The sequence below is a fragment of the Monodon monoceros genome, unplaced genomic scaffold, assembly GCF_005190385.1.
Source record: "Monodon monoceros isolate NGI ecotype Baffin Bay Population unplaced genomic scaffold, NGI_Narwhal_1 Super_Scaffold_6, whole genome shotgun sequence".
Taxonomy (NCBI): Eukaryota; Metazoa; Chordata; class Mammalia; order Artiodactyla; family Monodontidae; genus Monodon; species Monodon monoceros.
Window position 1 is genome coordinate 90745805 of NW_021703783.1, and position 27487 is coordinate 90773291.

General features: G+C 52.8%; 1 protein-coding gene across 3 annotated transcripts; it reads right to left on the reverse strand.

The window, feature by feature from the left end:
* Window positions 1-246: 246 nt before the first annotated feature.
* Window positions 247-26965, reverse strand: BAIAP2L2 (BAI1 associated protein 2 like 2). 3 transcript variants are annotated; one of them, XM_029206749.1, is made up of 14 exons: window positions 26784-26965; window positions 25613-25688; window positions 24826-24912; window positions 24281-24342; window positions 16085-16156; window positions 15745-15861; window positions 14758-14904; window positions 5118-5270; window positions 4658-4796; window positions 4268-4490; window positions 1974-2132; window positions 1434-1641; window positions 925-968; window positions 247-630 (listed from the first exon to the last, which is right to left on the reverse strand). In XM_029206749.1, exons 1-14 carry the CDS (start codon window positions 26832-26834, stop codon window positions 492-494), a joined length of 1677 nt encoding a protein of 558 aa, XP_029062582.1. In that variant the 5' UTR covers window positions 26835-26965; the 3' UTR covers window positions 247-491. The 3 variants fall into 3 exon arrangements, with proteins under 3 accessions (XP_029062582.1, XP_029062583.1, XP_029062584.1); XM_029206750.1 differs by having other exon boundaries at window positions 247-724; XM_029206751.1 differs by lacking the exon at window positions 26784-26965 and having other exon boundaries at window positions 15745-15856; window positions 25613-25680.
* Window positions 26966-27487: the final 522 nt, after the last annotated feature.

Sequence of the window (27487 nt, forward strand, 5' to 3'; positions counted from 1 at the left end):
TCTAGGGAACCCACAGCAGAAATGAGCCTGGGCCAGAGATGGGGGGATACAGCTTGCAGGAGTTAGGCCAGACCTAAAGACTTAACTTAAAATGAGGGATGTGAGGGGCTGGGAGTGAGTGAGGCCTCCCAGGGAAATGCCAGTGACATTTAGAACCTTCTGGACTCCCTTCTCCAGTGGGAGGTCTCCATCCCCACCCTGTCCCACCCTGTACCCCAAGTCAGACTCCACCAGTCCCGCTGCCGTGTCTCACTTGCTTTATTTCTCACCGTTTACAAAAGTTAAACAGGGGAGGTGTGTGGAGCAGGGGAGGGGGTGTGCAAGGGGCTCCTCCCCAGTGGGACAGAGAAGGGGGAAAGAGGTTGGGGGGCATGAGGCAGGCCCCCAGGGAGAGTCCGGGGCCCCTGGAGGGGAAGAAATGGTTCTGTCTCCCACTTCCGGCTGCTTTATTTTGAAGTCCCCAGACCCCAGGCCGGTGCCTTTGGAACTGCTCAGGCTGGGGCGTGGTCTGGGGAAGGGCAGCTGCCCCCGGTACCAGGGCCCCGGCTCCTTGGATCCACTGCTGCTGCTTCTGCTGCTGCCAGCTCTGGGCAGCCCCCAGGCAGGTGTCGGGGGGATGACCTCAGACCCCTGGTGGAGGAAGGCACCTCAGTGGATGAGGGGCGCTGAGCGGTCATTGGTGACAGTGGGACGCAGCTTTACGGTGGCAAAGGGGTTTGTGCCCCTGTTGGGGGAGAGGAGGGGGTGAGAGGGGCCCAGGTCCCCAGCTGGCTGTGGATCCAGGGAAGGCAGCTGGGCATCTGAGCCAGGTGTCCCCGCTACCTCCTGTCCCCGTCGGTTCACCTCCACTCACGCCCACATTTGTCTCCCCTCCACAGCCCTCTGCTGAGCCCGGCCCCCTCTGACCCTCACTCAAGGACTCACCGAGGGAAGAGCTCTGGGGGTTGCTGCTCCCAGGACATGAGTTTCTGCAGTGAGCGGGGAGGGAGGGCCAGGTTTGGGGGGGAAGGAGCAAGAGAGCCCCTGCCCCACCCCCCACTCCCGAATCCAGCAGGGCAGAGGACTGGACCAGACGCCCCTGCAGCGCCAGGCTTCTGGGAAATGAGGTCCAGCCTTCCGAAACCCAAAATGCTGTGAGTTTCAGACTTGAGGAGCCTCTGGGCCAAAGTGCCATCTCCCAGGGCTAACACCGCCCCCAGGGGAGGCCTTTTCCAGTGCTCCCAGCAGGAGCCCAGGGCTCCCATCCACTAGAGGAATGCATTCCCCCCACCCTCCACCCCAGACTCAGAAGCCCATCCCACCCCTCCCGGCACAGATGGGCAGACTGAGGCTGGAGAGAGCCAATGGCAGGGCAGGGAGGGTTACCTGGTCTCCAGTCTTCCGGCCCACCGGCCCACCCCAGGGTTGAGGGCAGACTGGGGGAGGGGGCTCACCTTGATGTCACTGGCCACCCCCATGCTGCCCATGCTACTTCGGCGGCTGCCAGGCAAGGGTGTAGATGCGGGGCTGGGGGTGCGGCTCGGGACCCGGCTCGGGGTTCGGGAGCGGGACTGGCCATCCCAGTAGTCTGAGGATGCTGTGGAGTTGCCTGGCCGGTCCAGGAGGTCATCAAGGCTGTGGCTGCCCCGGAGTGGGTAGGACCTGAGCCCAGAGAAAGGAGGGACGGGAAGGGGGTCAGGGGTCAGGCCCTGCTGCAACTCCCCCCCCCACCCCATCGGCTGGGCTCCTGAGCATCCTACATCCACCTCCCTTGCCCCTGGGTGAAAGGAGACTTGGCTTGAAGGCAGTCCTGAGAGGAGGCAGAGGGATGGACACATGACCTTCACACGTAGAGAGATGGGGGTACCCTTTCTCCAGGAGCTGAAGGAGGTTGGGCTAACTCCGGACTGCAGCTCAGAGATGCCCTTCCTGGTGGCTGGGGCCACCCCCCACTGGAGTCCCCGCCCCTGCCCCATCTCTGACCACAGCGGTACCTGGAAGGCAGCTCATTCATAGGGCTCATGGGGTTCATGGACGTCACTGGGTTCAAGGGGTTCGTGGGATTCATGGAGGTCACGGGGTTCAAGGCATTCATGGGATTCATGGGCAGCTCCTCCAGAGGCTTCACATAGGCCTCGGGGAACCAGCCGCTCCTGTGGGGTGGAAGCAAAAAGCCCGACAATGGTGGTCAAAATTTACTGGGCACTGCTGTGTGCCAGGCCTGGCTCTAAGAGTAACTCATTTCATCCTCTGAAGGAGGTCTGTCCTGACATTCAAGGTCACTCATCCAGCCTCATGTCCCACCAGGGGCTGGGGCGCCTTAGAGAGGAGGAACTGGAGATCCGAGAAGGAAAGCATTGTATCCAAGGACATGTGGTGACAGCTTCATTCCCTACTTGCTGAGTACCCACCACACGAGGGCCCACGGAGAGCCAGATGCAGTCCCTGTTCCCCAGGGGCTCCCAGCCAGCCCGGGGGGGGGCGGGGGGGGGCATACAGACCCACAGATGGATGATTACAAGGGTGAGGCAAAGGGGACTGGGTGGGGGGACCAAAGGCAGCTGTAGGAGCCCAGAGCATGGGGAACCAGAGCCGGGGGTGCCTGGCTACCAACCCTCCACCATAGGCCCTCTGGTCCCGGTGACCCCAGCCACCCTGCTCTTGGAGTCTTTGTCTGGCTGGAGGCTCATTACTGCATCTTCAGAGCAGCCAGGGCTGAGGGAGAGGCACTATGATCCATGTTCCTTAGCCTTTTCAGACTCCACGGAACCCATTAGACTCTTGCAGAACATCTGGGAAAGTGTTCTCCAAACAGCCACCTTAGATCCCCAAACCCGATCAATAACATTCTCACCTATAGGTAACTGGAAGCTATTTCAAGTCAAACTGACAGAGTAAAACCATTTCAGAACGTTTTACTTCTGTCTTCACCATAAAGTGCCTACTGATGAAACTTGCCATTGTTTTCCCTAACCTGAGTCACAGAAAGAATAACGATGTCCCAGGAACGCGGTTTGAGAGCTCAGATCTGGGTGGTTTTATAATCAGGTCCCCAGGAGGTTTGCTACACACCTGTTTCGGGGACTTTCAGGGAGGCACCCTGCTGCCCTCTGATGCGGGTCTCCAAAGCAAGTGTTTTTTCCACTACTCGTGTTCTTAGTCGCGTCTCTACCCACCGGCTCCTCTTTCCATTCCTGATCCATGCGGTCACCTGCCATCCGCCCATCTATCTACACGTCATCTCATCCATGCATCACCCATCCATGATCCATGTGGGCAACCACCCAAGGACCACCAATCCACTAACCCATCCATCAGCACTTGCCCACCTGCCCGCCTCTCTATCAACCCACTCACACACCTCTCCAGTCACCCATTAATCGATACATGCACCCCACATCCGTGCATCCTCCCATGCCCCCTTCCATCTACCCATCTGCTCACAGGAGCATGCATCCACCTGCTCACCCCATTACGCCCTCATCCATCCTCCACCTGTCCATCTACTAATCGCATGACCATCTCGGCAAGCGCCCTCACATGCACTTGCTGACTCCCCTGTCGACGCTCCATTCATTCATCCCCTCTTCTTGTCCTCATTCATTCCTCTCTCCTTAGCGTGAGTGGGCATGGGCACCACACAGTCTCTTGCCCATAAAGCCCTGTGGGGGGCATTGCCCGGCTCCAGCAAGCTCCCACCTTCCCCTTTTTCTTTGGCAGAAAGAGTGATCCCTGCTTTCCTCCAGGCTTACCGCGACTGCAGTGTACTCCCTAGCCTCCCCCTTCTACTCATGGTGTCAAAAGCAGCCCGTTTATGTTCTTTAAGGATTTCCACTGCGCCTGACTGCAAGGAGGTGAGCACACTCAGCTTGCAAGGTCCCAGCACCGCCCCTGCGCCTGGCCCCCCTCTCTGTCCATTCCCTCCGTCAGAGCTTGGCGGACTCCCTCAGGGTAGAAGGCAAGCTGCCCCCTCTCTTAGTGTAAAGCGCAAAGTAGGTGCTCAAGCAATAGGGTTTCTGTATTGTTCCCACTTGTGAGAGAACCTTCCCATTCCCCATCCTCTACCACCCTCTCAAGGGCCACCACCCTGAACTTGATAAAGAGACTCTTCCTACCCTCGTTGAATGGATGAGGAAACTGGTGTGGGACGAGGAGGGGATGGGGGATGGGGGATGGGTTGTTCGAAGGCCCAGGGACAGCCTCCATCCTGGAAGACTCAGTTGCAGCTGAAGTCCAGGCTTTCCGGTCCTCCTTCCAACCCACCCTGCGCCCCGAGGCTCCTACTCACGTGGATGAGCCCTCCAGCTTGCCATAGAGCCAGCCATTCTGGGCCTCCGGTACCAGCACCTCCACAACGTCTCCGGCCGAGAAACGCAGCAGCGTGTGGTTGGCGCCCTCCGAATGGGAGACCAGGGCGCGGACTCGCCGGGCGCCGCCGCCGCCCCTGCAGCCCGGGCGCTCGCCGAAAGAGTTGGAGCGCGAGCGCTCAGTGCTGATGCTGTAGAGCGAGGCTGCCGAGGGGCAGGAGAGCGCCGCGGCACGTGGGTGGGAAGTTCTCCCTGGCGTCTACCCTCGATCCCTCCTGCTGCAGCGCAATCTCGGTTCCTCTTCCCGGCCCCGGGTCCCCAACCTGGGTACCTGGCCCTCCCTCTGCGCTTCGGGCGCCGGGGGTACTCACAGGCGGACGGCGTCCGGGGCAGGGACCGGCGGTCTGGCTCCAGCTGGGACGCGTATCTCGCCTCAGTGGGCTCGGGGCCGTGGGAGCCGGAGCCGTGCCGGCTGCGTGGGGAGCCGAACTCTCCCAGAGGCCTCTGGGGCTGCGAGGGGAGACGGGCAGGGGAGGGTGGGGCGGGGAGGGGCGGGGCCGCGGCGCCCTAGTCCAGCCCCCACCCCCAGTCCCAGGTGTCGGCGGCGTAGGGGTTCTCTGGCCTGCGGCCGAGCAACCACGGGGGCGCCGAGGTCGCGCCGGGGCGGAAGGGCCGGCCGAGGGGCGCTTCGAAGGACGGGACCCTCGGGGGGAGGAGGCTCCAGGCGGAGGGCCTCAGGCCCCAGGGCCCCATGGAGGGTGCCGGGGGTGGCGGGGGCGCGAACGGCGGCGGGGGCGCGAACGGCGGCGGCGGGGGCGCCCAGGGCCTCACCATGTCCAGGCGGGTGGGCGTCAGGCGGCCCGAGGGGTAGGGCGGCCCCAGCAAGGGGCCCAGCAGGCCCGGGGAGTGGGCGCGCGACGGACTGCGGCTGGCCTCTGACTGCTCCTTCCACAGCAGCACGCGGTTCTGGAGCATCCCCCGGGCCTGGCCGGGTGGGGACACGGGGGTCAGCGAGATCCAAGCAGACCCCAGAATCCCGGGGACTCAAAACTGGCATCCTAGACCCGGGAACTCGGGCCCTGCAAGCTGAGGATGACCGGACTTTCCAGCTGGAAGGAACCAAAGATCGCTGTGGTCACTTTGGGTTCACCCACTGGCCAGCCCTCCCGGTCTTTTGTCAAAGGCCCCTCACTTTTCCTGGAGGAGTTTCCCCTGACCCGTCTCTCAGTCTTGTGCTTTGACGGGGGCTCTCTCACTGTCTGATGCAGGGGTAAGGGTGCAGTCCAGGCTTGGCTACAGAGATGGAGTCAGGTATGTGCACCTACCCAAAAACTGTTACCAAAGAACCCAGTCCCAGAACTTACCCTGGAACCATCTGGAAAAATATATTCTCTCACCTCACGGGGTTTGCTAAATGGATAGAGCGAAGCCGGCATAGGCACTTCAACTAAGCAACAGACAGTGGCAAATTTCTGATGACATCTTGTGTGCTCCTGGATCCAACTGTACCTGAAACCCTTGAACTTCCCAGTGACTAAAATAATAAACACCTTTTCTGTTTAAGCCAGTTTGAGTAGTTTTCTAAAAGAAGACATCCAAATAGTTTTTCCAGTCTATCCGTTTAGTTTACGTAAGCATCCCTTTTCTAGTATCCCCAATACACGGGCATCTAACTCTGCCTGAATACCTTCAAGGACAGGAAACTCAGCCGCTGACCACATAGTCCATAACAACTTAGGGTGGGAAGGTTTTAAACGTTAGACCTGCTGTGTGTATTAATCATGTTTTTAATTTTCTGTACTTTATGATGCTTTGACATCGTGGGGCCTTGTCAATCTGAAAAGACTGCACCTCACAGGGCCAGATAATTCCTAGAGATAGTAAACAGTTTGCTTGGAGCACACCTTTCATATGCAAACCAACCAGCCCAAAACCCATATCCCCAATCACCTCCTTCTAATTCACACACCAAACCAAAGTTTCCCCTGCCCTAAATCACCCAAGCCAGGTACCAGACAATTAGAATAACCCCTATAGCCCAGAGCCCACTGAAATTATTCAAACCGTCCAATCCTAAACTTACTTAAACTTGCTTACCCTTCTTTGCCCATCCCTTCCCATGGAAACCATAACAAAGGTTCTGGGCCATGCTTTCCCCTGGCTCCTTCTGCCTCTTGACCAACCCCCAGTACTACTCCCACGTGGCCCTGCGTAGTGTGTCATGACCCTTTCTCTTGGGAAGTGTGATATGTAATAAAACTTCTTTCAGTGGCATTGACCTCTCTGTGTTGTCGCTCAGGTCATCCTAGGTCCAATCAAAACACTCTGCTCTCCAGTCATCAGTGTCTCTCCATTTTCTACTCCAATACTCGCTCCCTCAAGGCCAAGGTCAGGACTGTCACCTTAGGAATAATAAAAGCTTCCCTTTGCTGAGCATTTACTCTGTGCCAGGCCCAGTGTTAAAGACTTTACCTCCATTATCCTATTCGATTCTCCCAGCAGCCCTGCGAGGTAGGTGCCATTATTATCTCCATTTCATAGAAGAAGATGCTGAGGGTCAGAGCAGTTAATGACTGGCTCGAGGTCTCTCATCCAGTAAGCAATGGAGTGGCCTGTACTCGTCTGTCTTGAGGAAGCTTCCTGTGACTACATTTCCATGATTTTTCCCTTCAGTCTGGCCCAGCTGCTGAAAATTTGATCTCAGGCAGCAAAACAGAAAGCCTCAGTGCCTCAAGTCGCAGGAGCAACTAGTTCAATTGGTGGCTAGGTGGCCGCCCCCTCTGTTGCCTTGCATAGTTAATTAGCAAAACAGCACAAAGACAAAACTCCAAAGGCCTTTGTGCGCTTGTTTCAGAGGCAGTAAGCAAAGTGAGACCATTAAGTTTTGCTTATCGTATTTAAAAAAGGGTTTTTGTCCAATTTGAAAGTGCCTGCCAGGGTGCTAGGGGGTTCTCGGAGTAATGGCCTCAGCACTGAGTCTTGGCCTGGACGGCACTCAACTTCACTGGCTCCCCTCAGCCCTGCCTTTAGGCAGTTTAGCCAGTGGTTGGGAAGAAACATAGAGGAGACCAGGGGAGAATGTTAAAAATATTTACAGAGTGGAAAAGCCATTCTGGGACTTCCCTGGTGGCTCAGTGGTTAAAAACCTGCCTACTAATGCAGGGGACACAGGTTTGATCCCTGGTCTGGGTAGATCCCACGTGCCGTGGAGCAACTAAGCCTGTGCACCACAACTACTGAGCCTGCGTGCCGCAACTACTGAAGCCTGTGAGCCTAGAGCCCGTGCTCTGCAACAAGAGAAGCCACCGCAATGAGAAGCCCGCGCACCGCAACGAAGAGTAGCCCCTGCTCGGCGCAACTAGAGAAAGCCTGCATGCAGCAATGAAGACCCAACTCAGTCAAAAAATTTAAAAATTAAATTAATCATGTAAGAAAAATATTAAAAAAAAGAAAAGCCATTCTAAGTATGATACAAACCCCCTAAACTATAAAAGACTGATAAATTTGACTAAATAAAAATAATTTTTTTACCACGGCAAAACTCACAATAAGCAAAATCAAATGATAAAGAACAAACTGGGAAAATAATTTGCAACTCATCCCTATGAAAGGGCTAATTTCAGTAACATATAAAGAGCTCCTACAAATTCATAAGAAAAATGGAGGAAAAGATACTGACCTGTCACAGTAAAGAAAATCAAATGGCTCTGAAACATGAAAAGATGTCAATCTCACTTCTAAGACAAGCGTAACAAGTGTAAAACTACACTGAGATACCATTTTTATCTTTTTGATTACCAAAAATCAAAAAGTTTGCCCGCATTCTGTTGTCAAGGAAACAGGGAATCTCTGCCATTGCTGGTGGAAGTGTAAATTGGTACAGCCAATGCTTATATCCCTGGACTCACCAATCCCATTTCTAGGCATTTATCCTAGAGGTATCCTTACACAACGGCGATAAACCCAGAGAAGCTGACGGTGAGGTAGAAAGGCGTGTTATTGACTAGACTTGGACTAAGCCAGGACCGATTGTTGGAGGCAGATGAGAAAGACACCTTACTGTGCTCAGGCACTTAAGAGTTCTTTAAATCTTGTGCATTCTGCGTACAGATATACTTAACAGGTAAATATTTATGCTTCACTGTCTTAGGAGTTAGATCGTGTATGTCGTAAAGCCCAGCTGGGTCAGACAACATGCTACCTATTCCCCTGTGCCTAGGGGAAGTCTGGTTCATTCAATCCACAGCTCCCTCCTGAGGGGGCGATCACTCAGCAGGAGGCAGCCAACGGAGGGGTCAGCTCTCCTCTTAACGTTGGAGGCTAACTGTTCAAGACACAGGCGGAAAGGAGTTTCCTTCCAAAGAAGATGTACACGCGGCCAGTGAGTACAGGAAAAGATACTCAGCATCACCAGCCACCAGGGAAATGCAAATCAAACCCGGAATGAGATACACTCCACACTCACCAGGACGGCTAGAATCAAAAAGACAGACAGCCACAAGTATTGGCAAGGATGTGGAGAAATTGGAAACCTCATAAACTGGTAGTGGGAATGTAAAATGGTGAAGGAGTGTGGAAGTTCCTCAAACAGTTAAACATAGAGTTACCATACAATCCAGCAATTCCACTCCTATATACCCATGAGAAATGAAAACACACGTCCACGGAAATACTTTGACGTGGATATCCATAGCAGCACCATTCAAAATAGCCAAACGGTAGAAACAAGCCAGGTGTCCATCAATTGATGAATGGGTAAGTAAATGTGGCACACATCCCGATGATGGAATCCTATTTGGCGATAAAAAGGAATGGTGTACGGATACATGCTCCAACACTGATGAACTTGAAAAACGTGACGTTCAGTGAAAGAAACCAGTCACAAAGGATCACATATTGTATGATTCCCTTCATATGAAATTACCAGAAGAGGCAAATCTATAGAGACAGAAAGTAGATTAGTGATGGCGTAGAGCAAGGGGGAACGGGAGGATCAAGGAATGACCGCGAAGGAGTACTGATTTTTTTTTTTTTTTTAGCAGTAATGAAGTGTTCTAAAGTTGACTTGAGGCAATGGATGTACAACTCTGTGAATATACTACACCACTTTTAAAAAAATATTTATTTATTTTGGCTGTGCCGGGTCTTACTTGCAGCATGTGGGATCTTTTAGTTGCAGCATGTGGGATCTTTTAGCTGCAGCATGTGGGATCTAGTTCCCTGACCAGGAATTGAACACGGGCCCCCTGCATTGGGAGAATGGAGTCTTACCCACCGGACCACCACGGAAGTTCCTATACTACACCGTTGAATTGCACACTTTAAATGGGTGAATTTCATGGTGTGTGAATTATATCTCAATATAACTGTTTAAAGGAAGAAGCAGCAGCTCCTCCCTGAAGGATCACTCAGTGGGGGTGGGGTAGGGTGGGAGAAGGCCGAGCCCTGAGCCCGGGGCTGGGTGCGGTGGTGAGAGTGGGAGAATGTCAGCCGGGGCTGGGATCAGTCACTGGATCCAGCCATGTCTCCCACCTCTGCTCAGCACCAGAGGGTCCCTGGGATCAGAAACAGAGACTCAGGGAGGACCTGGCAAGGTAAGGACCCCGAGGTGGGGAGGCGGGAGTCGGCTGTTGGGGGCAGCTGACGGCAAGCACTCGGGTCTCCTGAATGGGAGCCTTTGTTTTCATCTTTGGAGGGGAGAGAGCAGGGGCAGGAGGACCTAATCCCGCTGGGCTCCTGCATAGGCCAGGCTCCACCATCCGCACCAACCTTCTTCAGGGGTGATTATTTCCCTCTTTTTCCAGATAAGGAAATGAGACTCAGAAATGAAATCACTTGCCAGAATTTGCAGCCAGGGCACAGTATTTGGGAAACTGAACAAGAATACAAAGAAATGGATATAGAAACTAAACAAGACTACAAAGAAATAGAAAGTAATGGAAAGAGCAATGAGGCTGGAGGAGGGGCAGCGGAGCCCATGTTTGTGGCATCAGGAAAGAGAGGCTGGCTGGCTGGGTGGATCTCTCTCAGATACCAAATAGAACCAGAGCCTGATATGTCATCTGGGCTCAAAGACTATGTGTTCAATAAATGAATGAATGAACAAATGACATTGGAAAAATGCAAGGATTTTTAGGGAATGATGGAAGGATGGTTTCCCAACAGCCCTGGCCCCTCCCCTCCTGCCGATTCCATCATCCCCCTCCCCAGAGGGGTCAACAGCTGGGCCAGGCCAGGGAGGTGGGCAAGTCCACATGCAAGAAGGGTGACTGGGAGGCTTTGGCCCCTGTTGGACTTTCACAGAAGGCAGGACAGAACTTTGACCACCAGTGGGCTCGGGGCCTGAGGATCTGCAAGTGAGAGGCCAGGCAACAGGGCTCAGGGGCCCGAGCAGTGCAGTCACAGAGACACTTGGGTAGGGCAACATCAAGTGTCCCTCCTGAGTGTGCGCTGAGAGGGGCTGCTGGCTTTCCTGAGTTCCAGCCATCCATAGGCTTGGGCAGCTGCTAGCCCCTAAGGTCCTTCTTTGTAATTTAGAAACAGATGTTCTGTCTGGATGGACACAGCCTGGTGGCTACACATTTGGTGAGAGAATGGCCTCTTTTTTTTTTAAATTTTCTTGATAGTTTTTTTTTTTTTTTTTTTTTTTTTTGGTTTGCGGGTCTTCCATTTTTTTTGCGCTTCCCCTTGGGGAGCACAGGCTCTGGACGCACAGGCTCAGAGGCCATGGCTCACGGGCCCAGCCGCTCCGCGGCATGTGGGATCTTCCCGGACCGGGGCACGAACCTGTGTCCCCTGAATCGGCAGGCAGGCTCTCAACCACTGCGCCACCAGGGAAGCCCTTCCTGATAAGTTTTTAAAAATTGAAGTATAGTTAATTTACAATGTTGTGTTAGCAAAGTGATTCACACATACACACACACACACATACATTCTTTTTCAGATTCTTTTCCATTATAGGTTATTACAAGATATTGAGTATAGTTCCCTGTGCTATATTATTAGGTCCTTGTTGTTTACCTTTTTTATATATAGCAGTGTGCATATGTTAATCCCAAACTCCTAATTTAACTCTCCCCCCACCCTCTGCTATCGCCTTTGGTAACTATAAGTTTGTTTCTATGTCTGTGAGTTTATTTCTGTTTTGTAAATAAGTTCATTTGTATCATTTTTTAGATTCCACATATATGATATGACATATATCATATATCATATGATATATATATGTGGAATCAAAAAATGATACAAACGAACATATGATATTTGTCTTTGACTTATTTCACTTAATATAATAATCTCTAGGTCCATCCATGTTGCTGCAAATGGCATTATTTCATTTTTTATGGCTGAGTAATATTCCATTGTGTGTGTGTGTGTGTGTGTGTGTGTGTGTGTGTGTGTGTGTGTGTGTGTATCACATCTTCTTTAGAGGATGGCAAAGGTAATGATGCTCCTTTCTTCAGGCAAACACGGTCTGCACCAGTATGTTCAGCTTGGAGAGCAGAGCATAGCTCTACTCTCAGCCAGGCTTCCTTGTGCAGTACACAACCTGTACAACCTTCCCTAGAAGCCCTGTCTGCTGTGGTTCTCCACATGAGAGGCTGAGTGACAGCTGATGCTTGCAAAAGGAAGACCTGGGGCAGAGTGGGGTCCCACTGGGTAGAGATTGCGCCATTCTCCTGCCCCCCCCCACATTTGCCAGCACCACTGCCTGAGCCCTCGCAGTTCAACTCAACCCAGAGTGGGAACAGGACCATGAGGAGGCAAAGGAGAGAAACAAGGCACCTAGTGGAGGACCCAGTGGTCAGCGAGGAGAACACAGCAAACCACCCTGGCAGCTGAGAGGAGGGAGTGACAAGCTTAACAAGGACTTGATAAGGGTACTTACTGCAAAACAAAGACCTTCTTACCCAGACAAAGCATGATGTTAAGATTTAAAATTGAACAGATGAACAGTCCGGGGTGGGATAGGGAGGGTGGGAGGGAGACGCAAGAGGGAGGAGATATGGGGATATATGTATATATATAGCAGATTCACTTTGTTATACAGCAGAACCTAACACACCATTGTAAAGCAATTATACTCCAATTAAGATGTTAAAAAAAAAGAGAGAGAGAGAGGACAGTCCTGTTGAGAACAGAATCAGTCGCTTGCAGATCAAGGAGGAGAAATATCTCAAAATACTGAGCAAGAAGAAATGAAATAGACATAGTGGGGGAGAAGATGGTCATAGATGTGGAGGCTCAAATGATTGGAGTTCCAGCAAGAGAAAAGGTAATGATGGCAGAGAGATAATAATTAAAGAAACAGAAGAGGAAATAGCTCCCCAGACCTGAAGAAAGACTTGAGCCTGCAGGCTGAAGGGCCACCGACAGGCGCTCATCTAGGTGGTACCGGGACAAGTCCCTGAGTCGCAAGGACACAAAGAAAATCTCGAAGCATCCATAGAGAAAGAGCCTGTTACTTAAAAGGGAAAGCAGACAGACCAGCACTTGCCTTAGCATCTACAACACCGAGCACTAGAAAACAGGGGCAAATCATCTTGGACCATGAGGAGAAAAAGGCTGCAGCTCCTTCAACCAGCCAATATGCCCTCATCCGCAGGGTAAAAGTGAGACGTTTGCAGAGATGCAAGGATTCCGACAGTGTATATGCAGAAAATACTCCTGCAAGTTCTCCAGCCATGCCAATTAATCAAAACAGAAACCTCAGGACAGTGGAAGGTGAAAAGGATTGAAAAGAGTGGTAAGCATTGTATCTGATCCTACGTGTTGTGAAATGTTAGTGGACGATGGTGGTGCAGTGGCCGTGGTAATACATGTATCTAAGTACGGATTCTTGAAATAGAAGGGCCATGGTGCAAAGAAGTAACTAGTGAGGGTCTGGAACTAAAAGTCCTGAAGTTTCTTGGCAAAACCAAGAGGTGGTGGTTTGGAAGGATGAGAAGAGGAGTACAGACTTTACAAGCCTCATCTTAGAGCATCAGGGAGGGCAGGAAAATCCTTCTCAAGGTCTCCCCTTATGGGGTGAGGGAAGCAAAGGACCAAGTAGTGTGTGTGTGGGGGGGTGGGCATTATTTTTTGAAAAACATAATAGACAAATATATATGATTATGAGGGTCACAGAGTGAGGTCATCATGAGCAGAGATGAAAAGAACAACAGGCTTTCCAAAATAATAAACGGGAGAAGGATGTGGAATTAAATAAATTAAATGACTCTCAGCTAAAATTGGGGTAGGAGCAGGCCTGTAGGGGGAGCTCACATACCCTGCTACGTAGCCTCAATTATTCCAAGAAGGAGGAGAAGCAAGCCCACATCTCCCACAGGAAGTTGGTGCCTACTTTGTTATCCAGCAGCAGAAGAAAACTTCTCCCCCAACCCCCACCCCTGTGACAGCCCAGCCAATCAGACTGTAGCAGCCCAACCAATGAGAAACCTCCATACTTTGGACTCCCAGCTTCCTCCAATGGACTCTTTGGTTATTACAGCCCCTCCCAACTCCTCTCTTTTCCCCATAAAACAAGCTGTCAGTCCCTGTTCTTTGGATATGCGCGTGGTCTGCCATACGTCACGGAACTTGAGTTGCAGTTCCTCTGACTGTCCCTGAATAAGCTTGCTTTTGCTGGTAAAATAACTGGCTATTATATTGTTAAAATTGACAGAGGAATGTATATTTTATCAAATTGACGAGAACAAGAATGGGAGAAAAAGAGGAAACGACAAAGTAAATACACTTAACTCAAGTTATCCAGAAAGAATAGGGCAGGTATATCAGTTGTTCGGTTAAACGGGAATGAACTGAATTCTCCTAGTGGAAGACATAGGCTGTCAGACTGGTCAAAAGTCAAAACTGAGCTATATCTTTGTAACATAAAACACTTAAAGATAAGAAAAGAGAAAGTAGGAAGGGCAATATTAATGTCAAAGTGGAATTAAAAGTATCAGACTGGATTATGAGATATATACATAAATGGCAATATTTACAGAGAAGGTATAATAGTCAAGTCATAAACCCCACAGCACTAAACAACATGGCAGCTAAATGCAGAAAGCAAAATCCACTAGAAATACAATAGTCTAGCAGATCAGACAAAGCAAGACCATAGAAGATTTAAATACCATGAGACAATTCATAGACAGTAATTGAATAAACCTATGAGTTAATGATTTTGTGAATAGTGAGTGTATGTAAACAGGAATGAAAAAAATAAATGGTCCATACATGAATGAATAAATGCAGGAATTAGTGAATGTGAGAATTTTAAAAAATCATGACAATAAATGAATGAATATGTGATGATACGAATAAAGAAATAGATGGAGAGAGTAAATAAGTAAAATAAATATCTCCAGGGTGGAAGGAAAGAAGGGAATGGGGAGGAAGGGAGGGGAATTCCCACGCACAGCCAGCTCACAGAGAGCACAGCCCCCAGAAGGCTTCATTTAGCTGTCCCCCAGCCCCAGCTCACCCGGCCAAAAAACTGCAGGAAGGTGTTGGAAAGCAGAAGGTGCTTCTCAGCCAGGAAGCGGTAGCGCCGCTTCTCTTCCAGCTCAGCTGCCCGCTGACTCTCAGACACGAAGGCCTGCATCTGTGCATGCAGCCGGTTCACGCTCTCCTGGGGGAAAAGGGGATTCTGGCTGGAGGCAGGGGGTGTGTCCCTCATCCCACTCCCACGAGTGCCAGCTGTCTGAAGCCTCTCTCTCCTTCCTGAACCAGCCACCTCCTCTCGGAAGCCTCCCCTGAGCACCCAGCCTGCCCTCGCTTCTGGGCCTGCCCTCTCATGTGTATCCTCATCCTCACGAGCCTGGGTTCTGCCTGCCCTCTGGCCCGGGCACTTCTCCCGGGTAGGACTGGTGTCTGAGCCATCCTTCTGGCACAGGGCCAAGCACAGAAGTGAGAGAGTTGGTTTAATGAAAATGCAAATTAATTGATTAATAACCCCCTACTTGGGAGTGAAGATTTCAAAGAGGAGAGATATGAGCTTATTAAAGGAGCCAGAAGAGGAGGCAGGAAAGGAGATAGAGGTCTTGGAGGCAGAGGCCAAGGATGGGGCCCTGAGCTCGGGAGGAGGGGCTGGCCTTAGCCAGGGGGCAGGAGGGAGGGGAGGGCTGGCAGGAGGGAGGGGAGGGTGGCGGGGCTGCTGGTGGATTCTGCCTTTGCTACCTTGATCAGGAGCAGCGTGCTGAGGGCCTCAGGTTTTCTCAATGAAGTAGGAGAAGCAAGGAGGCCAAGGGAGTGTGGGGAGGGCCAGGCAGTGACAGGACAAGGAGCGGCGCTGAGGGTGTCCCTGAGACAGTGATGCCCACCCGCCAGGGGCTGGCTGACCTCTCCAGCTATGCTTGCCACACAGGGTGGGGCAGGACACGCTCCTGGAGTTGGGCCGGTGCTGGGTGGGAGAGCTCCAGCAGGTGTTGGGGGTCCCCTCGGAGCCCCGTGTCACCCCCAGCCCCTGCACCTTCATCTCTCGTGCATTCTTGTCCCTCTTGCGCTCCATACGCCACAGCTGGGACATGCACTTCTCCAGGTTGGCGGCTCGGTGGCGGTACTCCATCTCGTAGTGCTGGCGGCTGTCCTTGGATGGGGTGGAGAGAGGAGGGAGACCCCCGTGTCAAAGAGCTCAAGGCACCTGGCTTATGGGCCAGAGTACTGGACAGGGGCAGGGACTCAGCTGGGAACATGTATAACCTGGGACCAGTCAATGCCCAGCACTGGCCTCAGTGTGCCCATCCCTCAAAAGGGGAGAGACGGTCCTGCTGGTGATGGGCTGTGGGGCCAGGATGCGTGGCCAGACTCACTTTGATGAACTGCATGTCCAGCTTGGTGTTCTTCTCCATGTGCTGCAGCAGGTCTCCATGGAATGTCTGCACCTGTGTGGAGTGCAGGGTGGGGGTGATCAGGGCGGCCCTATCATCCCCAGGCCCCAGAGTTCCTTGCACTGCTCACTCCAATACATTGCCCACTGCATTCCTAACACACCAGGCACCTCGCCAATCATCAGAGAGATGGGTAAAACAAGAGCACCTATTTGGATGGAGGATTAAATGGTTAAACATACAAAACATTTAGTGCAGTCCGTGGCTTGAAACACATCCTCCATAAATGTGTCGACATCTTCCGGTTCTTAGTCTCAGTCTGTGCCTTGATTATGCCTGGAATTTCCTACCAGTCTTCAAATACCAGCTTCACTGCCCCCTCTGCTGGGAGGCCCCCCTGACTCCTCAGGCAGAATTCATCACTCTCTCATTTTGTTTCTGGCATGTGTACAACTTGTTTGTTCATTGTTCGCTCCTCCAGCCATAAGATGGAATTTCTTGCCGGGCCCCTGGTCATAGCCTGTTTGTATGGGCAGCATGAACCAGGTCTGTCCCATCTCTGTGTCCCCAGCACTGTGGGCTGGGCCTGGCCCAGCAAAAGAGCTCACAACTGTTGAGGGCTTCACTGGGGTGGCAGGTTCCCGTGACAGGTGAGAAGGAGGTGGCTGACCACTTGGGTGGCCAGGAGGACCAGGAAGGCTATTGGGCTCAGGCTCAGAAAAGCTTCGTTCTAGCCATTTTGGTTCTGCCTCCAATTTGCCCTGTAACTTTGGATGAGTTGCTGCCCCTCCCTGGGCCTCAGCTTCCCCATCTTTAATGGGAAAGTTTTGCCCAGATGGTCCCTAAGGTCCAGCCCTAGAACCCGATGAGCTTGATTCTGTGGGCCTTGGTGGCCAGCTGGCATGCTCCCCTGTGTCCCCCATCAGTGCTCCCTGGGTCACTCCCTGTTGTTAGGACATCAGACCTAAATCCTTCCATCTGTACTCTTTGCAAAGAGGAGCATCTCCCATCCTGCTGCCGCCTCTGGGGACACTTCCAACTCTGCTCAGCCTTCTCTGTGTGCCTGGCCTTTCCCCTTAGGAGTCCCTGCTCAAGAACCCTCGGTGGGGGACTTCCCTGGCGGTCCAGTCGTTAAGACTTCGCCTTCCAATGCAGGGCGTTGCAGGTTCGGTCCCTGGTCGGGGAGCTAAGATCCCACATGCCTCGCGGCCAAAAAACCAAAGCATAAAACAGAAACAATATTGTAACAAATTCAATAAAGACTTTAAAAACAAAAAAAAGAACCCTGGGTGGATCCTGGCTCCTGCCACAGGGGTCCCCAAGCTGTGCTCTGGGAGCTCTGTCCCTCAGGAAAAGGAATGCTGGTCGTCGGGAAAGACCAGTAAATTATAAAAGTTCTCAGTTTTTCTTCCACAGTTGTTTCTGAAACCTTGCTAACTGCTGGTCTATAAGGGAGCTTGGGTGTGGCCCCCTCAGGACTAGCCGGGCCTTAAACCCCTGAGTGTGGCTGCCAGTGTGTGTTTTGGGGGGTGGCACGGGATCAGTGTTACAAGCCTCTCTGAGTCCCCATTTCTGCCCCATGGGGGCCCTTTTCTGCTGGATCCAGGCAGTAAGGAAGTGAGCCTTCCTGACCTATACCTGCGGGACCTCCCGGTTCAAGGTTCTGCTCCAACACAGGACATATGTTCCTGAAAACTGCCACATCCTGCCAAATCGCCCAATTAAACAACAGGGCTTATGGAAGATGCAGGGTTGGGACTGATGCTCAAAACCCAGGCAACGTGGCAACCAGAGCACTAGTAGAGACGGTGAATGGTACCTGGAGAGATGAACTTGAACCACGCCTAAGGCCGCGGAAAATATTAAAAATGCACAAAACCAATAGAATGGGCGCACTGGCAACACCTGAATTACTGCAGAGCTGGCTTGTTGAGGTGATTCAGGAGGAGGTGGGGCTGTCATGATGGTGGAAATGGGAGGCTGTGACACCCAACCCCGGCTGAGAGCCCCGGGAGGCTGGGGGTGCTTGTCCTCCCCAGGGAGGCCTGGGTGCAGGAGCTCTTTTAAAATGTTCTTAAAATACAGCCTGGGGCTTCCCTGGGGGCGCAGTGGTTGAGAGTCCGCCTGCCGATGCAGGGGACGCGGGTTCGTGCCCCGGTCCGCCAAGATCCCACATGCCGCGGAGCGGCTGCGCCCGTGAGCCATGGCCGCTGAGCCTGTGCGTCCGGAGCCTGTGCTCCGCAACGGGAGAGGCCGCAACAGTGAGAGGCCCGCGTACCGCAAAAAGAAAAAAAAAAAATACAGCCTGAAGGGCTATTGCTGTCAGTGCAGCAGACAAGCTGGGGGCTTTACCCTTCTTCCTAAATCCTAACTTTCCCCTCCCTTTGCCTAGGAAACCTCACTTATGAACAAGCCACTTCCACGTCATAGAGTACGGCTCCTGCTTCTAGTAGCATAGGGACTATGTCACGCCACGGAAACATGCATTAGAGCAGGACAGGTGGATTGTAATTCTTCTCATTACCAGGGCTTGGCTGTGATCGCCAACAGCATAGAGGACACAGACCCAGGATGCCCCAATCAGACGGGGCCCAGGCATCAGTGTGTTAATGGAAAGTCATTGTCAAGCTCCCGAAGAAACTGACCTAATAAGATGTTGATACTTGAAGAGAACTTTGAACTCTCGCTGTGGGGGAACCACAGGACTGCCTATAAGTAGCCGGTGGCTTCTGAAACAACGAAGTCACCAAATCCAGGGCAGGCTGAGGAATTCCCAGCAAGTCAGAACAGAGGCTGCCGTGCCCTGCTCCCCTCCCCCTGGGACACGCTCCATTAGCGGGGTCCTGTGAGCCCCTCAGTACAGAAGCTGAGAGCAGACCCCCTGCTGAGAACATGCACTGCAAGTTCTATGTATCGAGTTATTCCAGTAACTTGAGAAATCCTTTTGCTTTTGATTCAGGAAAATCCCTTTGGAAGAATTGTCTCTGTGGGCTGACCCCAGCTCCTTTCTTCCCATTTGCTCTTGAACACCCTCCATCAGGCTCCTGCCCCACCACGCCAGAAAGAGTGTTGTTCTCAAAATCACCGAGACGGCACCTCGCTAAGCCCCATGATCAATCCTCAGGACTCACCCAACTTGCCCCTTCATCATCATTGGACACAGTTGGCCACTCGCTCCTCCTGAGACAAGTTCCTCCCTCAGCTTCCAGCCCACCACCCTCTCCTTGTTTTCTTCACACGCCCCAGCTGCCTCTTCTCTGTCCTTTGCTCAGTGTCCCTCATCTCCCTGGTCCCCGAAGGTTGAGTTGCCCCGGGGGCTCAGCCATGGGCCTCTTCCCTTCTCTATCTACACCACTCCCTTGGTGAGCTCATGCAGTCCACTGGCTGATGCCTCCCAGATGTATGTCCCAGCCCAGATCCTCCCCCAAACTCCAGTCTCAGCCATATGACAATATGGGCTCCATTCAGCCAAGAGGAAGAGACAAATATTGAAGATAGGCTATGAAGGTCTAACACACAGATAATAAGAGTCCCTGAAGAAGAAACGCAGAGAAAGAGAACAAAAAAGAAGTCTAAAAATTGTAATTCCAGACAAGTTTCCTGAAATTAAAAAAAAAGAGAAAGATTTCAAACTACATATTGAAAGAGGATACCACGTAACTAAGAATATTGTCCCAGACTGACCAATATCAAGAAATAGTCTGGAAAAGTTACTAGATTTAAGAAAAAGAAAAAAATTGGGCATCTAAGGCAAAAAAAGCAAGTGATTTACAATGGAAGAAATAGATTATCAGACTTTTCAACAGCAACATTCAAGATGAAAGAAAAAGAAAGAAAAGAGAGAAAGAAAGAAAGAAAGAAAGAGAAAGAAGGAAGGAAGGAAGGGAGGGAGGAAGGAATGAAATGTGAGCCAAGGATTTTATATCCAGCAAATCTGACTTTCAAGTATAAGGAGAACAAGCTGTTATCTTGGTGTCAGAACTCAGAGAACATTGTTCACACGAGCCCTTCCTGTGGGGACAATCAGAACAAGGCCAAAACGACGAGCAAGACATGGACACGTGGTTTGAGGTGAACATTAAATATGTAGTTACTTGTAAACAAAGATCAATGAGGGTGAAAGGGGAGCAAGCAAGGCGCAGCAGCTCTGGGTCCTGACAGTGTAGACAAAGCGCAGCTGCAGATACTCCGTTTTTCACACATTGAAGATTTGTGGCAACTTTACATCGAGCAAGTCTATCGGTGCCATTTTTCCAACAGCATTTGCTTACTTTGTGTCTGTGTCACATTTTAGTAATTCTCGCAGTAGCTCAGACTTTTTTATTATTGTTATAATCTGTTATGGTGATCTGTGATCAGTGATCTTTGATGTTACTATTGCAAAACATTACGACTTGCAGAAGGCTTATATGATGGTTAGCATTTTTTGGCAATAAAGTACTTTTAAATTAAGGTATGAACATTGTTTTTTGACATAATGTTATTGTACACTTAATAGACTACAGTATAGTGTAGACATAACTTATATGCAAGTATCAGTATGAATTTATGAAGTGTTCTATATATGTATTGTCACGTATGTATGTGTATATATATGTTTGTACAAATGTATGTATGTATCTATGTGTGTATGTATCTACGTATATATGTATGTATCTAGGCATATATCTATGTATTTAGGCATATGTAGCATATCTATTATATGCACATATGTATGTATGTATGTATGTATAGCACTGGCCACTGAAAAAGCCTAGGAGCAACGATCAACCCAATGGACACCCCTAGTGCCCAGATTATGGTCTTGAAATACCACTTTCCACTAAAAGCAAAGAATAAAAACAGGGCTTCATGGGGAGATGGCTGATTGTATGTGTAGAGCAGCAAAGTACCAGATGAGGGCAGAACATCTTGTCAGGCTGGATGGCAAGGAGACTGTCCGAACCATGAGAGTTATGCCAAAGAACTTGTGCGCCAGACTGAAGAGGCTTCTGCTGGTCAAAGCGGGGACATTTTCAACTTCAGTGAAATAATGATGGCAAAGGAGTAAAACACAACAAATATGTTTAGATCTATGAGACTGACTAGATACTAAAAAATATGATACTAAAAAATATTATAGTGATGGTACTAGTAAAAAAATAAAGCTAACCGGTCACCTTCAGAGGATGACAGGGAGAAAATTCATGATCTTGGAAGCTGACAAGGCGGGAATAAGCCTTTATCCTGTCTTTCCCATAAGAAGTGTGCCACTGGGTAAAAAATAGCACATAAGAAGAAACGTCTCTTTAGAGAAATATTCCAGTTCATAAGTGAAAGAGCAGAATAGCAGCATCTCGTAACTCCCACGTATGAGTGGGTGCGGACACACAGCCTCCATTGCTGTTATCGTCACAAGGCAGCAGGAGCCACATGCCTCCTGATGGAAGAAGCCAGCACCCACTCTAGTCTTGCCAAACGGATGGAACCTGAGTCTGATCAAGCTTCTGGGTCCAGAGGACAGAGGAACAAGCTGAGCTGCATGAGGATGTTTGGAAAACCAACAGGTCAAAAGGCCCCAGGCCCTTCAACAGATAAATGGTAAGGAAAAGAAAGGGATGGAGGGGGAGCCAGTAGATTAAAAGAAACTCAAAGACATATTTAAAAAAAGAGAGAGCAAGACAAATGCTAGCATCCAGGGACATACAACTGGGTGATCAATTATGAAGAAACACAAGGCAGTGTCGGACCAGTGGTCCCTTTTGGAGGAAGAGGGGGTCTGTGATTTGATGGGGGCATGTAGAAGGGCTCCAGGAAAGGCTGGCAAAGTTCCTGACCCGGGTGGGAGTTTCAAAGGTGGTTTGCCTTATAATGATTCATTCAGCTCGAATTTGTTCAGTGACACTTTCTATGCCTGTATTTTAGTTTACAATAAAAAAGCTTTGGTTTTTGAAAACCAAACTTGAGTCAGATCCTGTCATTCCTTTGCTCAATACACTCAGAGGCATGGCCGGAGTTCCGACAATGCCCTCAAGGCCCGGCCCCTTTAGCGGCTGGTCATCTCCACACTGGCCTTCGCTGCCTCCACTCCGGCCACGTGGGCCTCCTCAAGCCTTCCCATGTGCCGATCCCTCTGCCCAGGACACTCTTTTTGCAGGTGTCTCCCACTCACTCCCCACCTCCATCGGGCCTCTTCTCAATGTCACCTTTCTAGTGCCTTCCATCTCGAGCACATCTGTTAAAAATTGCATCCCTCCAATACTTCCTACCCCCCTTCCCTGGTCTATTTTTCTCCATAGCTTATTTTGCATCTAACCCATCACATCTGTACTCACTTACTTGTCCTGGGTTTTGTCTGGTTCCCCCTTGGGGAGAGCAGGGGGCTGTATCCCCAGTACCCATAGCAGTACCTGGCACAGGGCAGTAAACAGTTGTCGAATGAATGAGCCCAAGGGGGAGGTGGCCTCTGGTGTGTTCGGCCCAGTATGGCTCTGGCCAAGGGCCCTACCCTGTTGTCACAGCCAAGACACTGGTACCCAAAGAGGGCAGCTCTCCTTACAGAGCAGGCCTGGGTGACACTCGTCCGCGTCCAGCCCAGGTGTGCCACAGGTGACATGGAGAGCCATCAGACACAAGGACAGGAAGTTGCAGGCTGCCAGCGTGACCCATGCTCTGTAACTCCCCGCGCAAGCCCCAGGAGGTGGCATGGGCTTAGCGCTAAGCCTCAAAGTGCCTAGGAGAGGGACCCAGGGTCCGGGTTTTACCGAGTGTAGTGGATGCACGTTTTCTGCTGGTGAATTTGTTCCCCATTTCAACATGGTTACCAGACTGATGAGTGTTTTATGGTGCCCCAAAGAGTATCCAGACCTCCAGTGGTTTCCCACACACACATTTGAGAACCCTGCACTTCCACGGTTAGTTGAAATTTCCTTCCGAACTTTCCAAGGTTCCTCACACCCAGCCCCGCCCACCTTTCCCTCTCTGCCTGCCTCCCATCCCCAGCTCCCTTCTGCCCGATGTCATGCTCTGTACATGCTCAGCCCACGGCAACCTCTGGAAGGTCCTCTCCCTCTGGCCCAGCCCCACTCCCTTTTCAAAGCTTATTCTTTCCTTCCCAGTCAGTGAAGCCCTGCTTGGTGCCAGGTCCCTGTCCCAGGCCCTGGAGTTACAGAGAAGACCGTGTCCCAGCCCTGGCACAGCTTCCAGTCTTGGCAGGGATGGAGATGGGGGTAAATTCTGCTTCTAATGATCATAGCTAAGGTACATAGAAGGCTACAGGTGCCAAGGTCAATAGTTTATACTTATTAATACAATTAATGCTCACAAGAATCCTGCAAGGCAGTTATTATGATTATCTCCATTTCACAGACAGATACACTGAGCCATAGAGGTTAAGTAGCTTGTCCAAGGTCACAAAGCCAGTAACTGGTGGAGCTGGACTTTGAACCCAGGTGCTCTGGCTGCAGAGCTGGTTTTCTTCACCACTACTTGCTAAGAATGGATAGAAGCATCTGTTGAAGTCCAGAGGGAGGAGAGACTGAACTTGCCCGGGAGTCAGGGGAGGCTTCTTGGAGGAGGGGGTGACTGTGCTGGCCAGCAGGGGTGGGGGTGGGTGGGTCCTAGGCTGAGAGAACAGCGTGACAGCAGCCCATGGTGGGGACGCCAGGCGTGTCTGCAGAGGGCAGCTCTTCCGGCTGGCTGGGCTGTGACTGGGGGTGCCAGGGAGGCTGCTGGCTCAGCAGGACCTGGAACCCCTTACCGAGGGGCTGGGTTTAGTTCTGCAGGTGGCAGGGCCGTGGAAGGGTTTTCTCCTAGGTGTGTAAGGTCAGATCACTGGCTGCTCCCTGGGGAGGCAGGTAGGGGCAGGGCCTGATGCACGTGGGTGACGGTCCTTTCGCTTCCTGGCTCCTCCACTCACTCTGGAATCTTGGGCGAGTGGCTAGATCCCTGAGACTCAGTTTCCTCCTCTGTCAAATGGGGATAGAAATGGCACCTGCCTCCCAGGTTGCTGGAGCTTGAACAAGATGTGCAGGTAAATGTGCCCAGCAGAGCTGGGCCCTGGCAGGTGCCCAAAAGGGCAGCTGCAGTTGTCATGTCACTAAAGTCCTCTCTGAGGAAGGGTGTGGAGGCCCTCGTCCCCCATAGAACGCAGCCCACTCTCCCAAGTGACCCCTCCAGGCTGTGGGGTCTGGGACTCACCACCACCTCCAGGTCAGAGTTCAAGTGCCGCTGGGTGTCGGACATCTGCACCAAGATCTCACCTGGAGGCACGGAGAGCAGCAGCTTCAGTGCGGGGACCTACCCTGCCCACCCTCTTCCCACCAGCAGCTGTCAGAAGGGCCTGCCCAAGGCTGGATTTGGGGACCAAATTCCAGGGGTTCCCCATACGGCTCAGGATCTCTGGCAGCACCTGTCCTAGCCGTGGCAAAGTCCTGCAGGGAGGGGAGCGGAGGGTCCCTGGCTCCAGACAAGAGTCTGGGCTCTGGGCCTTGGGCTGCAAGACCTGTGTCTTTGGGGGAAACTTCCTGGAAGGGCCAGACTGTAAAAGGAACCCTCTCTGGGACCTGAGAATGGGGGGCAAGGCCGGTCCCGGGCCTGAGGGGAGGCACCAGGGAGGCAGGCAGAGGGGGGCCCGAAGCCTGGAACACAGGAGGAGGCCGGGCGGGGGGAGGGGGGCTAGGAGGAGTGTCCCCCAGGCCTAAGAAGATGAGTGGGGGAGATGGAGGGGAAGAGGCGTGCCTCACCCAGAATCTGCGAGGTGGAGCTCTGCAGGGCCTGCTCCCCGATCTTCTGGATGGCGTTGAAGTACACTTCTGCAGCCTCAGACAGAGCTGCGTGGAGAGAGGGACGCGTCCAGCCCCAGACGCCTCCTCCATGTGCCCCTCCCCACTTCTGGAGGCCTCTCCTTCTGGCAGGAGAGAGTGTGGAGGGGATGCCTCGGGCTCTGGCGTAGGCGTGTGGAGAGGGGGCATCGGCCAGAGGAGGGGCGTGGAGGAGGGGGGGGTGAAAAAGCGGGGGATGGGCTCTCCCTGAGGGGCAGGGCGCAGGGCAGCTGCCCCCAGCACAGGGCCTCGGCCTGTGTCTGTCTGGGAGGGGGCGGGGTGCAAGCATCTGTGTGTGCCCAGGAGGGCGTGGGCGGGTGTGTTGTGAGGCATCAAGTGGGTCTGGGGGTGGCATGGGCTGAGGTCACTTCTGTGAGGACTCTGAAGTCCTAAAGGGCGGGGAGGGATTGGGTGACACTCAGCTCTGGGTGTGTCCCTGGCTTGTCCATCCGGCAGGTGGCTCACAACCCTCTGCTAATTAGCTCTGGGGGTGGGGCAGTGGCTGGGAAATGGGGGAGATGGGAGCTGTTTGCACAGGCGCTGAGCGAGGGGTGAGGTCTGGCTGTAGGTGGCTGGAAGGGGGGCAGGTCAGGGTGCCAAGCTGGGGGTGCAGAGGTGGCCTGGGTACGGCAGTGGGCTCCAGCATCAGGGTGGCATAGAGAAGTGTGTGTCGCTGGGGTTTTGAGAGCCTGCAGGGCCTGGCACTCACCGTGGAAGGCCCGGAGGTAGTTGTTCCCCAGGTACACCAGGTTCTCCAGGGCGGGGTTGAACTGCTCCATGATGCTCTGGAGTCCAAGGGTGGTGGGAGGGTAGAGATGGGGAGAGGAAGACGGAATGATGGGCCTCAGGATCAGGGCACCCCCAACCCCAGTGAGAAGCCTGACTCAGGGGAGCCCGCCTAGAAACCTGGAGTCACCCAGAATTCTGGCTCTTGGCTGCAAGGACCTCAGAGGCCAGCATCCAGACCGGGGTCCCCTTGGCCGGCTCCAGATCACCACCTGCCCAGCGGGAACTTGTGCCTGGAAGGTTCTCCTCCCACTGGCTGAAGCCTGTGGTCTGTCACAGCGCCCAGCTGGGCGTGGCTCAATGCTGCCTTGAGTTCAGCCACCTCAGGGGCAAGGGCAGACCTTGCCCTGCTCAAAGAAGAGCCCCTGGGGAGCAAGGCTGTGGCCGAGTCCCTTGGGCTGCCGCAGGCCATGGCCAGCTGGAGAGCACCCTGTGTAGAGGACTTAGACTTGGGTCTTGATTCAAATCTCAGCAGCCCCTCTTCTTCCCTTGGTGACTTTGAACTAGCTGCTTAGCCTCTCTGGCCTCAGTTTTCTTATCTATCAAATGGGGTGATTATTTTCTACCTCAAAGATAGGGTGTTGTGAGGTTTACATGTTGAAAGGGTCCTGCACACAGTAGGTGCTCAGTAAATGTCTATGGAGACCGCAGCAACCCCCCTGGAGTCGAGTAGGAAGTTTGAGTGAGGGGCTCAGAAACCAGAGAGAGACAGACAGGGAGACACAGAGAGAAAGAGACAAAGAGAGACTCCCCTACCCTGGGGCGGCCAGGTGGCTCTTCGGGCGGGCCCCCTGCTCCCAGCTAAGGCCACCCTGGGCGCTGTCCTGCCTCATCCAGCGTTTGGGAGTCTGTCTCAGCAGTCCTGTCACTCACTGGCTGAACCCGTGCTCTGGGAGCCTCAGGTTGGGGCTGGAGTGGCCGACTGCCCCCAGGGACCCCCACCCCCACGCCCACTGCTCAGCGCAGCCTGGTTCTAGGCCTTCTTTCCTGGAACAAGCTGCTGCTATGCTCACGCTCTGTCCTCCAGAGCTGGCCGACCTTCAAGCCCTGGGAGCGGGGGCGGCAGCCGGGGCCTGGGCCACGCACACACTCACCTTGTAGATGGCCATGGTGGACCTGTAGAACTGGTCCATCTCGGGGGCCATGGAGTGGGCGCACCCGGGCGCTGAGTAGAAGGCTGGTGGCACTAGCAGGCCTGGGAGCACCGGGGGTCGGTACCCTCCAATGCCCACCGCTCAGCGGGCTGTGAAGGAGGCTGCAGAGTGGGACCCGGAGATGGAGGGCTGGCCAAGGAGGAGGTGGCAGCTTAATTATTCACCAGCCAGGGATGTCAGAATGCGATCTGGGGCGTAACCAGACCCGGCGGGGAAGGCATTCTGTGACGCGGGCGGGTTCGTGTGACCTGCGCTTCAATTATTTACCCCTCTGAGCCGCGGACCGGTGGGCACGCGTGGATGGCCACTCTCCTGGGTCACCTCCTCTTCAAGGAAGAGCCTTTCCCAGGCCAGCAGGGACCCCTAGCTCTGGGGGACCCCTGCCCTCCCACCTGCCTACACTGGACAGTGCCCACCCTATTGGGCTCGAGCTGTGCAGTGACCACCCCCGGACCCTCCCTGGAAGTCCGTCCCTGCAGGCGGAAGTCACCCACGGCTCATCACTCTTCTCAGGCCCCCTCTCTACCCTGAGCCCCTCAGACCTGCAGCCCAGGGGCTGAGGCTCCTACGCCCGCTGCCGCCCACCCAGAGACGGGACAGCACAAACCCTGGAGTCGCACAGACCTGCGGGCACGCTTTGGCCC